This window comes from Mytilus trossulus, chromosome 10 (assembly GCF_036588685.1).
Source record: "Mytilus trossulus isolate FHL-02 chromosome 10, PNRI_Mtr1.1.1.hap1, whole genome shotgun sequence".
NCBI classification, from domain to species: Eukaryota; Metazoa; Mollusca; class Bivalvia; order Mytilida; family Mytilidae; genus Mytilus; species Mytilus trossulus.
In genome coordinates this window covers 59585928-59600132 of record NC_086382.1, presented here as the reverse complement: position 1 = coordinate 59600132, position 14205 = coordinate 59585928, and the positions used below count along the sequence as shown (strand labels likewise).

The 14205-nt window shown below is 31.7% G+C and overlaps 1 protein-coding gene across 1 annotated transcript in view; it reads left to right on the top strand.

Annotated features, from left to right (window-relative positions):
* Positions 1 to 6154: 6154 nt before the first annotated feature.
* The window catches only part of LOC134688290 (DNA topoisomerase 2-binding protein 1-like), a 41532-nt gene continuing 33481 nt past the window's right edge, over positions 6155 to 14205 (top strand). The window contains exons 1-10 of the mRNA XM_063548849.1: positions 6155 to 6256; positions 7829 to 7951; positions 8892 to 9034; positions 9931 to 9976; positions 10695 to 10781; positions 11369 to 11476; positions 11855 to 11928; positions 12236 to 12363; positions 13298 to 13363; positions 13616 to 13780. Coding sequence (XP_063404919.1) covers positions 7859 to 7951; positions 8892 to 9034; positions 9931 to 9976; positions 10695 to 10781; positions 11369 to 11476; positions 11855 to 11928; positions 12236 to 12363; positions 13298 to 13363; positions 13616 to 13780 — 910 coding nt within the window. The 5' untranslated portion in view covers positions 6155 to 6256; positions 7829 to 7858. The remainder of the gene's footprint in view (positions 6257 to 7828; positions 7952 to 8891; positions 9035 to 9930; positions 9977 to 10694; positions 10782 to 11368; positions 11477 to 11854; positions 11929 to 12235; positions 12364 to 13297; positions 13364 to 13615; positions 13781 to 14205) is intronic.

Sequence of the window (14205 nt, the reverse complement as noted above, 5' to 3'; positions counted from 1 at the left end):
ACATTTTGGTCAGACGGATCACTCGTGCTTTCTATTTTGACATATTTCCCGTTAATCTCTTTGAAAGTCAAACAATTGGTTTCTTTAATTTAAATACAATATTTATAACGCCGTGATCATATTTCGATTCCTATTTTTTATTTAACAAAAAATTGTTGACAATCAAAATATTGCCTTTCTATTTTCATGTCTCAGTCGACTGTTTTATGAAAATCGCCGGTGTTTTTATTATAAATATATTTTACGAATCGATACACGAAAATCAAAATTTAACCTTATATAGTTTATTGAATAAATGCACTTTTATACCCCAATGGGGTTGAAGGTTAATCGTACTATTCATGATCAGCTGTCTTTACTTTTTCGTCGTACTTCTAGTCATTCTATAGCTCGCGCAGTCCGTAAGAATTTTTAAATCGATGTTGTCCGAAGTTTAAAGGAGTTCTCCAAAGAAGAATATTTAAATGGGAATCCGGGAAATGACTGATAAAAATAAAATAAAAAATAGTTAAAGAAGACTAAATCTTGTTTTGATTTTACATGTATGTAAATCGATTAAATTTCTATTCTGGTCAATCGATCAAGAGCCTCAAAGCTAACGCACAATACTGTCAATCATTCCACATCAAATTTACTCATGAATGGATTTTCCCACGGTCGTTCAGTAAGGTCACCTGAGTTTACTGTTACGACATTTCCCGCCATATAAGAATCTCGTGCAGTGGTCAAAATCGATCTTTAACATCTTTTATTAGCATTCAATAATATTGTGAGTGGAGTCAAGTTAAAGTTCAACCAAGTGCACACGCTGTTGATCACTAATATGTGTATCATGCAATTATCTTTTCACGGCAAATTTTTCTTAACAAATTGCTTAAAAATATATAACATACAAGTTTCCTTTTTACATGGATTGTGCGTAAATTAATATTACGCAAATAATTTAAGTTCGAGATTTCGGGATTAACACTTCGGGATCTGGGAATTCTTTTTTTCGCGATGTCGGGATTTTGATTTATTTAAATTCGGGACCTTGGGACTTCGTGTTTTTAAGCCCAGGATTTCGAGATCCGGACCCTATTTACCCCCTACCCCCAAATGCAGATCAATTATATAAATTTAACATAATGAACAAACACGGAAATCTTAAAATAAACTTATGTCCGGGAAGAATCAATGTCTTCTTCTAGTGTTATTATTTGCGTTATATTTTATTGATACATCTCCAACTTTGAAGTTTCGGACAATAAATTGTTTACAGTAAAAAGTAAAAACTACAAAGAATCAGCAATCTACTAAATAATATACAAGTATTGCTCACTGTAATTATTTTTTATATCTCGGAACTGACCCAACACAGACTGAATTGAATATTAAATAGATATAGAAATATTTTGCATGTGGCTGCGTCAAACTAACCCCGGAGACAGCATTCTGCTAATGGAATTACGAGTAAAACAAAAATAACCGTAAACTTCCAGAAATAGAATACATGTAAAAATATTAATGTTTGAAATTTTATGCAAACAAATAAGAAACAAATACACAAAAAAAAACAAAAATAAACAACAAAGAACATAGAACAAATATAATTTTGAGGAACAAATTAGAAAATAAATAGCAGTTGAAATATAAAAACCATAATTAAAAAAATAGGCTATTTTTATTAAAACAAAGTTTTCTCCAGTACTTCACCTGTAAAAATATTTTATGTCAAAAACGATGTAATCAATAAAGTGACTGAGAGGTTAAATTACAGGTAACCTGATTCTGAAATCAGTGAACCGTAATTCTAGCAGCACGGATTAAGATGAAAGGACAAATATATTGCCAATCACACCTGGATTTGTTGATTGATGGCCATACTACCTACCATAAAAATGTCTGATTATTGATATCCGACTAGTCGGATTAAGACATCCATAAAAATAAGTCCCTACCCGTACTGTATAATAGTATTCAAGATAACCAAAAACGGCAAAATTTCTTTAAAAATTAAATTGGAGGGCAGCAACCCAACAACCAGTTGTCCAATTCATCTTAAAAATTCAGGGCAGATAGATATTGACTTGATTAACAATTTAACTTCATGTCAGATTTGCTCTAAATGCTTAGGTTTCATAGTTATAAGCCAAAAACTGCATTTTACCCCTATGTTCTATTTTTAGCCGTGGTGGCCATCTTGGTTGAATGGCCAGGTCATCGGACACATTTTTCAAAATAAATATCCCAAAGATGATTGTGGCCTAGTAGTTTCAGTGGAGATTTTGTAAAAGATTACTTAAGATTTATGAAAAATGGTTAAAAATTGACTATAAAGGGCAATAACTCCTAAAGGGGTCAACTGACCATTTAGGTCATGTTGACTTATTTGTAAATCTTACTTTGCTGAACATTTTTGCTGTTTACAGTTTATCTCTATCCATAATAATATTCAAGATAAAATCCAAAAACAGCAAAATTTCCTTAAAATTACCAATTCAGGGGCAGCAACCCAACAACGGGTTGTCCCATTCATCTTAAAATTTCAGGACAGAAAGATCTTGACCAGATAAACAATTTTACCACTTGTCAGATTTGCTCTAAATGCTTTGGTTTTTGAGTAATAACCAAAAAACTGCATTTAACCTCCATGTTCTATTTTTAGCCATAGCGGCCATCTTGGTTGGTTGGCCAGGTCAAAAATACACATTTTAAACTAGATACATCAATGAAGATTGTGGCCAAGTTTGAATTAATTTGGCACGGTTTTTTCAGAGGAGAAGATTTTTGTAAAAGATCATGGAGATTTACAAAAAATGGTTAAAAATTGACTATAAAGGGCAATAACTCCTAAAGGGGTCAACTGACCATTTTGGTCATGTTGACTTATTTGTAAATCTTACTTTGCTGAACATTATTGCTGTTTACAGTTTATATCTATCTGTAATAATATACAAGATAATAACCAAAAACAGTAAAATTTCCTTAAAATTACCAATTCAGGGGCAGCAACCCACCCATGGGTTGTCTGATTCATCTGAAAATTTCAGGGCAGATAGATCTTGACCTGATAAACAATTTTACCACAGTCAGATTTACTCTAAATGCTTTGGTTTTTGAGTTATAAGCCAAAAACTGCATTTTACCCCTATGTTCTATTTTTAGCCGTGGTGGCCATCTTGGTTGAATGGCCAGGTCATCGGACACATTTTTCAAAATAAATATCCCAAAGATGATTGTGGCCTAGTAGTTTCAGTGGAGATTTTGTAAAAGATTACTTAAGATTTATGAAAAATGGTTAAAAATTGACTATAAAGGGCAATAACTCCTAAAGGGGTCAACTGACCATTTAGGTCATGTTGACTTATTTGTAAATCTTACTTTGCTGAACATTTTTGCTGTTTACAGTTTATCTCTATCCATAATAATATTCAAGATAAAATCCAAAAACAGCAAAATTTCCTTAAAATTACCAATTCAGGGGCAGCAACCCAACAACAGGTTGTCCCATTCATCTTAAAATTTCAGGACAGAAAGATCTTGACCAGATAAACAATTTTACCACTTGTCAGATTTGCTCTAAATGCTTTGGTTTTTGAGTAATAACCAAAAAACTGCATTTAACCTCCATGTTCTATTTTTAGCCATAGCGGCCATCTTGGTTGGTTGGCCAGGTCAAAAATACACATTTTAAACTAGATACATCAATGAAGATTGTGGCCAAGTTTGAATTAATTTGGCTCGGTTTTTTCAGAGGAGAAGATTTTTGTAAAAGATCATGGAGATTTACAAAAAATGGTTAAAAATTGACTATAAAGGGCAATAACTCCTAAAGGGGTCAACTGACCATTTTGGTCATGTTGACTTATTTGTAAATCTTACTTTGCTGAACATTATTGCTGTTTACAGTTTATATCTATCTGTAATAATATACAAGATAATAACCAAAAACAGTAAAATTTCCTTAAAATTACCAATTCAGGGGCAGCAACCCACCCATGGGTTGTCTGATTCATCTGAAAATTTCAGGGCAGATAGATCTTGACCTGATAAACAATTTTACCACAGTCAGATTTACTCTAAATGCTTTGATTTTTGAGTTATAAGCCAAAAACTGCATTTTACCCCTATGTTCTATTTTTAGCCATGGCGGCCATGTTTTTTGATGAAATGGGAATTAAAGCACATACTTTATTCTAGATACCCTAGAAATCAATCAGATGAAGTTTGGTTTGAATTGGTTCAGTAGTTTCAAAGGAGAAGAAATTTTGTGAAAATTAACGCTGGACGACGGAAAACTGACGACGGATGCCAAGTGATGAGATTTTAGGCCAGGTGAGCTAAAAAGTGAGATTCTGACAACGTTTTTTTTTTGTGTGTTGAATAAATTTTATCATGTTTTGGTTATAAGAGTGTATTGCTATATTTTATTGTTTCATTGTTTCAGATCAAAGGGACCAAGCTGTTAAAGACAGTTATCTTTTGTGTTTTTCATTTAAAATCTTCAATGTTTTACTCATACCAAGCTAAATACATTCAGTTTTAAACCTAAGCAATTTAAAACAACAATCATGATTTTCCAATTATTCAAATGGAATTTGAACTAAAATTGGGCGCAAACGTGTAGAGTGCGAACAGACCTTGGGTGCGAACGTGTAGGGTGCGAAGGTGTATTAGGGGCGAACGGAACCTGATACCAGGTCTAAGCATGATTTTTCGTAAGCGTGAAACGTGAAAGTAAATTATTGTGTTGTGAAAACGGGAAATGACAAAAAAATGAGAATTGCTTACGTACATAGTGTAAGCGGGAAAAAGGAATGTGACAAAACAGTAAGTGGGATCTGCAACCCCCCCCCACCCGAATCTGGGTCCGTTTGCGCCCATTCACGTTCGCACCCACTCATGTTCGCCCCCTTTCACTTTCGCACCCCACATGTTCGCACCCAAAGTCCGTTCGCACCCTACATGTTCGCGCCCAATTTTAATTGGTTTTGTCAGGGACGTATATATATTTTAAGTCTTTGCAGGTTTTGTGTTTAATAACTTTGTAATCAAGTTTTGGCAAGTAGTATTCTTAAAAGTATAATTGATTTTATTGTCTCAAAATAAAGCGAGACAGCATTTTTTATGTGTTTAATGAATCTTAATCATGTTTTTTAGAGTGTATTGTTAAAAAAAATAATATTCCTTTCTAATTAAAAGGGATTCTGTCAACGTTTTATTTTGTGTTGAATAACACTTAATCATGTTTTGTTTAGTGTATTGCCTATAAGTTTGTTTCATTGACTTGTTTCAAAATGAAGTGAAATTCTGACTACGTTTTTTTTTGCGTTCAATAAATTTTATCACCTTTTGGTTTATATAATAGTGTATTGCTATATTTCCTTATTTCATTGCTTCAGATCAAAGGGACCAAGCTGTTAAAAACAATTATCCTTTGTGTTTTTCATTTAAAATATTTATCTTTTACTCATACCAAGCTATAAATACATTCAGTATTTTATACATCAAAGCAATTAAAAACAACAATCATGATTTTCTTATTATTCAACTGGAATTTGAATTAAAATTGGGCGCGAACGTGTAGAGTGCGAACGGACCTTGGGTGCGAACGTGCGAGGTGCGAACGTGTAGGGTGCGAAAGTATATTGGGCGCGAACGGACCTGATACCCCCCCCATGAGTCCCCCTCATGTATAGGGGACACATTGTAGAGTCACGAAAATTGGGCCGTCCTGTCTAGAAATCCTCATTACAACTTAAGAGTGCAAAATTCATCACTAAGTTTGCACTAGAATAATAAGTTTTAAAAATTTTATATCTTCAATCATTTTTTGCAAAGAACGCATTATTTTTGAGCTGTAGACTGTTCATTTACTTCCTGTCTTTTGTTTAACAACCATCTGATCTAACCCAGTCATCATATATGTTTCTTGGGTCCCCTGTCTGTGTGAGAATTGATACCTTTATCAATTATTTCAGTAATTTCTTCCTGACAAAAGAAAATGAAATCTCGTGAATTCTCGTGACGCGATGTATACAAATTTTATATTTTTTGTTTTTTTTCAATTCAAATAATTACAATCTATGTGAAATTTATTCAATCGTGAGCAATTAAATATTAATTAAATTAAAATTAGCTTTAGATATATATTATATGTCACGTTATTCGCGGGATTTGCACGGCAGGCGGTTTTTCGGAATTCCCCGAAATTCCGAATTGCATTTATTTGTTTTGAAAGTTTTAGTTTACAAATGATTGAATGAAAACAAAGGTAAAAAACGAAGCAGATGTCAAGAAATTTGAATGAAGAAACAAACATAACGCTTTAACTGTGTGTGTGTTTCCCAAAGCCACTTAAAATAACATTTTCCCTAACTTTTGACAGCATGCTGTCAGTGCAACTCATCTGTGAAAATCTCAAAACATTAAGTTTGACATTAAAATAATTTAAATGCCAGCTTAAAACCAAGACAATGTCTTATACATATTGATTGGTTGTTGGTTGCTTAACATCCATTGGCAAATATTTTATGCATGTTTAGAACGAATGTCCAACATGTCCTAGTCCTAGAATAGAGAGATTAAAGTGTCAAGTTGATACTTCTAAAGACTAAAGACTCCTAGGCTACATTAACATATAGTTTTGTCTTTAATAAAACAATAAGTTCAGATGAAAAGTGTTAAGGGAACGATCATTGAACTTCAAAAGGTAGGAGGGTGTATGCCCGTATGGTATTTTTCTTTTTAACAAAAAAAATATCAATTTCCAAATTGAAGGGAAAAAATTGTTCAAGCACAGGGGCTTGTTACAATTGCCAGGTTTACTATCCATACGAACCCCTAAAAAAACACAAGGGAGGAAGCTAATTTGCGACAATGGCAATGCTTCAAATTATTGTTGTAATTTTTTTCTAAGACTTTCACTTACTTTGTGACCTGAATAAATATGTTTCCACTTGAATTTTCTCTTCAATGACATATATTTGTTACCTTAAATAACCTCTATAAATATTGTAATCCTTAAAACAAACTTGACATTTTTGAAATAGAACGAATCAAGGCCCTACATTTGAAAAAGTGTACAAAAGCTCGGGAGTTTAATCGAAATATGAGGACGAAAGACAGTATGTTTCTAATAATTCCCGCCAATTTTTACATTATTGAAATCAAAAATACTGTGGTCTTCCTTAAAGCATAACATTTATGGTAAACACCAGAGAGTGCCGAAAATATATTTTCCAATAGGTGTAGCTTTAGTACTTTCATTTTCAAATGTAGGGCCTCGATTCGTTCTATTTAAATAATGTTGAGTTTGTTTTAAGGATTACAATAGTTTAAGAGGTTACTTAAGGTAACAAATATATGTCATTGGAGAGATATTTCAAGTGGGAACATTTTTATTCAGGTCACAAAAAAAATAAATTACAACAATAATTTGAAGCATTGTCGCAAATTAGCTTCCTCCCTTGTGTTTTTTTAGGGGTTCGTATGGATAGTAAACCTGGCAATTGTAACAAGCCCCTGTGGTTCAAGCAGCGAACGAAAAAATATTTTGAATTCAGATCTTTACCAAAAACGATTTTATTTTTCAGACATGCATTGCAAAATAAATTTAACTTTTATATATCTAAAAACATTTAAAACTTGCCAAACCGCACAGGCTGTTTAGATAAATAATTATTTTAGTTCCTTTATAAAATTGTGGCACCTGTCCCACAAGCAAAGTCAAGGTTGAATCTTAGGCCTGTTATATTTAACAAACATGGAAAATAGGTTTGGAATTTGCATTATTCCCAAATCATTGAAATATTCAACTTTTTAAAATAAAGCTTATTTATTTCAGTTTTAGATTGCTGTATATATAAAATACAGAATGTCTGAAGGGGACTTTAAAATGTTCTGCATCAGAACAGATGGCAGCTCTGGTAAAAATGGTGCCACTAAAGCTATGTTTGATGCATATGCAGTAAGTACATTTATTTTGCATATTCAGAAAATAGCTTCCAATATTTTTTTTATTGTGCATGCAGAAAAAAGTAAAATCACAAAAATACTGAACTCAGAGGAAAATCAATTTGGAAAGTCCATTATCACATGGCAAAATCAAAAAACGCATCAAAAACGAATGGACAAGAACTGTCATATTCCTGACTTGGTACAGGCATTTTCAAATGTAGAAAATGGTGGATTAAACCTGGTTCTATAGCGCAATACCTCTCACTTTAATAACAGTCTCATCAAATTCCACTACATTTAAAATGATGCTTTAAATAAACAGTCACAATTAATAAAATAGTCAAAATATGGGTACATCAGTCATCATCATATAACAATTTTAAAAGGAACAATTTAACAGGACACAAAAACATCTACTATCTACAAACACATGGATTGATTTGAGTGTCTGACTTCAGAAAAATTATATACGTCACATAAATTTGTCGTTCAATGTGCATACAAACAATTTTAAATTTTACATAGGCAATGTACGCATATAGGGTTAAAAAATCAAAAGTATGTAAGAATAAATTACAGAAATAGTCCGATATTCAAACTAGTCCAAAAGTTATACATTGAATATGAATTGTCAACATACCCCAGGTCAAATCTTTTTTTTTCCGTCAGAATGTTAAAAAAAAAATTAGTTACCTAATATTTAGTCAATTTGGATTGAACTAAAAAGCTGCTTTCCTGCAGTCTTGATGCTTATTTTTTTATTTCATATTTCCTTGCATTAATGTTGTCTCAATTCACAGATTAGGCTGTTCTTCAAAGTGATGAATTTTCAAGAAATGGTAAAATTTCACATCATTTAATTTGTGTGAAAGGGAAAATCTACACAAAAAGTCATAGCACTATTAAATAGTGCATTTTGTTTGAAGTTTTGTATTCATTATATTTTACAGAATCTTGAAAAAGAAGGATTTAAACCACAGTGGATGTTTGAAAGTGATTGTTTAAAAGTTGAAAAGAAAGAAAAGAATTGTGCTTACTTATTTGACCACTTTTTAGGAGAAGGTTTTAACCATGTCCAGAGTCTCAAGTGCAGGTAATAATTGTAATCTGATCAAATTCACTTCAAACAATTATCAGGACGTCACGGTCAGTGTTCATCAAACAAGATAACAGACATTGATAATCTGACATTAGCTAGGGCATCTGAAAAAACATTTACAAATTATTAAGATGTTTCCTTTGGTAAACTAACATATATAAGGATGTTTATTTAACTGGATCTGATCTTTCACAATACAAAAGGATCAAAGCTCTTGTTCATGCTAAGAGTTGAGTTTGTTTCTTCAAACTGATCAACTGATGAAAAATTTCAACTAGTTGTTGCATCTTAAGCAGGACCAGTATGATAAAAGATATTAACTTTATTTTTTTAAGAAGTTTAGATAAATAAAACTCTTTAAGTTATGATGCAGTTTAGTATATATATAAAAAGGTTTCCTTATATTCATATGGTTATGAAATTTATATTGTCTAAAATTTTCAGAGAGTTGAGTGGAAAAGTTATAAATATATGGTTTGAATGGGAGATAACTCAGGCTTTACATCACTGCTATTCTTTGGTTATGTTGAATTATTATCTCCCTTATAATATTATGATATAGTTACAATTCCTGTTGAGAAATGTTCAGGTACACTACACAATAATGTTCTATTAGAAAAGAAAGACATCACAATGATATAAGCATGTGTTTGTTTTGTATTTAATAACACTTGACACGACTTGTTTTTCCTGTGCTTCTTGTGAAACAGAAGTCATAAATATCACAAATATTTCTAACTTTGTATGGTTTCAGAGGAGTTGTGACTCGATAAAATCGATCTCTTCCTTTAGTACTATATAAGGGTTTTAATTAGTACTCATAATATGATTGATAATATTAGGAATAAGTGCTTTAAAGATAACTAATGTAATTTATGTGTTATTTGTAGAATATTTGGTCCCCAGTGCATATTATCATCCTTAGAACACAAGCTGGTATGTATGAAATATTGAATATGAGATATGGTAGATTTTATAGGGATTATAGATATGCATGTCTGTAATATTTATGATGACATGGAACGTCCATCCATGTTTTATTCTCATTTAGCCATTGTTAAATTGTGTAGATTTTAAATCTTCTCTGCATTTTCAAAATTTCAACCTAGCTAATTGTTTGAACTACATAATATGCAAATGTATAAGCCCCTAGTAGTATGTATATTATTGGAAAACCTTTCAGTCTTCATGCTGAATATTTGAATCCACAAGTCTGAAGCTCAGTTTTACAAAATATTTAGTTGGATTCTGTTGGCTTGTAAAGAAGAATTTCACAAGCTGTACAGCAATTTTTCAATAAACTCATCAAAGATACCAGGATTAAATTTTGTATTGACACCAGGCATGGGTTTCATCTACAAAAGACTCATCAGTGATGCTTCAATCTAATAAAGTTAGTAAGCCATGTTATTAAAGCACTGACCTTTGCTTAATTTTATGATTTGATTTGCATATAACTTTATATAGGAAAATAAGTTCTCTGCAAACATGGTAAATTTATTGAAGTATTCTTTAAAGAATATGTGAAATGGTACTGTGTTTCAGCTGAATAAGTTTTTTAGTTTTCCTTGATAAAAGTTTACCTTGAATGGCATGTACAGTATGCTTAAAAGGACAATGTATAGAAAATATGCGTTTTTTTTTCATTTTACAGGATATTCCACGAAGATCTACTCCAATTTTCAACTTAGCCATGAAAGACCTGGTTGTTTGCTGCTCAAACCTAGATAAGGAGATTAGGGTAAATACTTCCAAATGTAATACAGCGCTTTTTATTTGACAATGGGATATACAATTTCTGTAGGATTGACTGAAAGGGAATTTGTTTATTTATGGAACAGAAGCAACACACATGAATAAGGCCAATGATAAGAAAATGACTTCCAAAAACCTTTTTAAACATTTCAGTTACACTTATGTTCTATGGTCAGCTTCATAATGAGCGTTTTAAAAGTAGATACTAGTTAATGCATGACCTTGAAGTTGTAAAAATATTTAAAAAAAGAGGAAGATGTGGTATGATTGCCAACGAGCAACTCTCCACCAGAGACCAAATGACATCTATTTGTATTGGTTTGATCATATTTTAGATAGACAACCAGAAGATTTGGAATACTAAATTAATGTTTAAATTTGTTTAGATTGAAACTCAATGTATTCCTTTATCATGATGAATTTTTATATATATTGGGATTTGTTAAGTGATTTTTTTTACCAGAGTAAAGAGACCCATTTATCCTATTGGCAGGAATATGATTTTTTGACATATTACGTTAACTGGATACAGACAAAAGGGAGAAATTTGAAAATTATTTTTTGACATTTTAGGAAGAACTACATAAGAAAGTTGAAATGATGGGTGGCGAGGCCAGTAAAACCCTAACTGACCAAGTTACTCACCTTGTCACAGGAGAAGTTGGCAGCAAAAAGTACCAGGTGATTTTCCCCTCTTGTAACAAAGAATTGGCAAGGATAGCTTCTTTTGTTAATTTATTTATTCATTTGTTCTTCAGTCCTTATTAAGTTTTGTATCTAAATCTAAATATAAAATGTAATAAATCAAAGAGAATCTACCATTTATTTGTTGAATATCCTCACAAAATATGTGGAGACCTAGACTGCTGTGGGAGATATCGGCTAACATTGTTGGAGAGATTTCCTACTAATTTAGGACGGCCATGTTTTTGCATGGTTCATAAAGGCTCAAATTAATTATCAGGAATAGATAAACATCTTATTGTATGAAAATGATAAAATTTGATACATGGACCAAGAACACATCTAAAAGTGATATAACATTGAAAATTATTTCAGGTTTCTGGTGACCTTGGAAAACAGATTATGTTACCATTATGGGTGGAAAAGGTTTGGGAGAAATCAGCAGATGGGTATGTATAATTACATGTTCTGTATATGTAATTTAATATTACTAAGTCAATTATTGTATTTTTTAAACTTTAGTAAGACACAAGATGATAAAAATTTTATTGAAAGTATTACATACTTTAAAGCTACCTCTAAAAGTTAATAAACTCATGTTTGTTATTTCGGTGATACCTTAAGTAGAATTTCTTTCTGATTTGTTCAGAATAAAATTCCAAAAGTGTTGAAAATTTGATAGGAGCCTTAAACATTAAATTTAAAGGTGTGAATAAGTATTTATTGTTTAGAACAATATGTGATTTATATTTACAGACACATCCATGGTGCTGATGTCCTGTTTAATGAATATTCATGTCCTGTATTCTATGGATTGGTTATAACAGTTTCTGGGTTTGATTCAACAGAACGAGGAGAAATGAAGACCATGATAGAAGCTGAGGGTAACATATATAACTTTTGTGGAATAAGTGTTTCTGTCATGTTTCAATATCAAAGTCTCAGAGGTTAAAACTTAAACAAAGTCCAACTTTCATCCTATAGCTCTGATATCATACACTGGATAAAGATATTCACATCGCTATATCTTATTTAGTAAATATTTATCATGTTTAATTTCCAGAAGAGCAGTTATAGTAGTCAAGGAGAGCTTTCTTTTCTCTTACAACAATTAATCAATACTATTGTTTGAATTATATATGATAAAATTTCATACGCTTGTTTTCTAAGAAGGATTAAAAGATTGTCCATGGGAGAAATTTTATAAAAAAAGTGGATTGAGACATTGATTTTATTATCGAACACAAACTTCAATATCACTGTAAACCAACTTATTTTAGCGAATACTTTATTTCGCTTTAGCCCTTTTGAGTCCATTTCGCAGCAATTTAATTTCGCAATTTTCTAATTACCTGGAGGTAGTTATATAACGAAAGATCCAAGATTTACATATTCGCAACGATTTAAATTCGCTTTATTTTTCTACTCATGAAAATTAGTTGGTTTACAGTAATAAATTTCTAATACTTTTTGCCTAATTTTCTTTCTGTCTTCAAATTCCTTGTATGCCTTTTAAAAATCAAAAAAACTACAGGTCGGTTGAATAATATAAACCTTATAACTATAGAAAATTAGATTACCTAGTTAGTCAAACACAATTTAACATTACAATATTTGTAAATAGAATTGAGAATGGAAATGGGGAATGTGTCAAAGAGGCAACCTGACCAAATGACAGAAAACAGCGCTAGCTGAAGGCCACAAATGCATCTTCAACGCAGCAAGAAAATCTTGCACCCCAAGGCATGCTTCAGCAGGCCCCTTAACAAAAATGTGTACTTGTTCAGTGTTAATGGACGTCTACTTGTACTTTTTCAGGTGGCAAATATACAGGTGAAATGAAGGTCAAGGAGTGTACTCATCTCATCATCAATAAACCTAAAGGTAAAATTATTTCATTACTTATTGTTTGAATAAATATTTGGGGTAATTATATATATACTTTGATTAATATTTCTCGCTTTTAATTTGTTATACGATTTGACTGTTAATGGTTCTATCCCTGGAATAACTTTCAATTGGCACTTGACTTTGAAAAAATCAATGAGCTCATTTTATGAATTTTTTGAAGGTGATTAAAGCTTTTCTCAATGAGATATTTTCTGATATGATCATATTTTTATAATTTGGCCTCAGGTCAGAAGTATGAGTTTGCTAGGAAATGGAAGATGCACATTATCAAGTCTGAATGGTTGTATGATTCTGTAGAGAAAGGTTACTGTCTTGATGAGAGTAAATATGGATTAGAAGGCAGAGATTCAGGAGTGAAGACATCTACACCAGAGAAGGGGAAAGCAAAAAGTGAGTTATTCAGTACTGAAAAAGTGAAACTTATCTGTAGTAGGAGTTATTATCAGTTGGAGGATGATATTGTAATGCATATGTTTGCTTACCAATAAAAATCTTTAATTTGCCAATGAGATTTATGGAAAAGGAAACTAGTAGATTTTCACTGACAAGTGTTTAAACCCAAGAGGCATTTGTGTTTTGATGTCATATCTGCTGTTAATTAACATATTCCTGTGAAGAATCTGTAATTGTACAAACCAGTAATAAATAACAGACAATTAGGAATGTTCTTCAATACTTTTATGATAAAATAGACATAGACATTTAGCTAAGCTTAAGTTACATTAGTTATCTCCCTTGGGCAACATACATGGTAGGTCCTTTTGGATTGGATATCCATATACATTTGTATTTAGGCCGTGAGCATCATTGAAGAG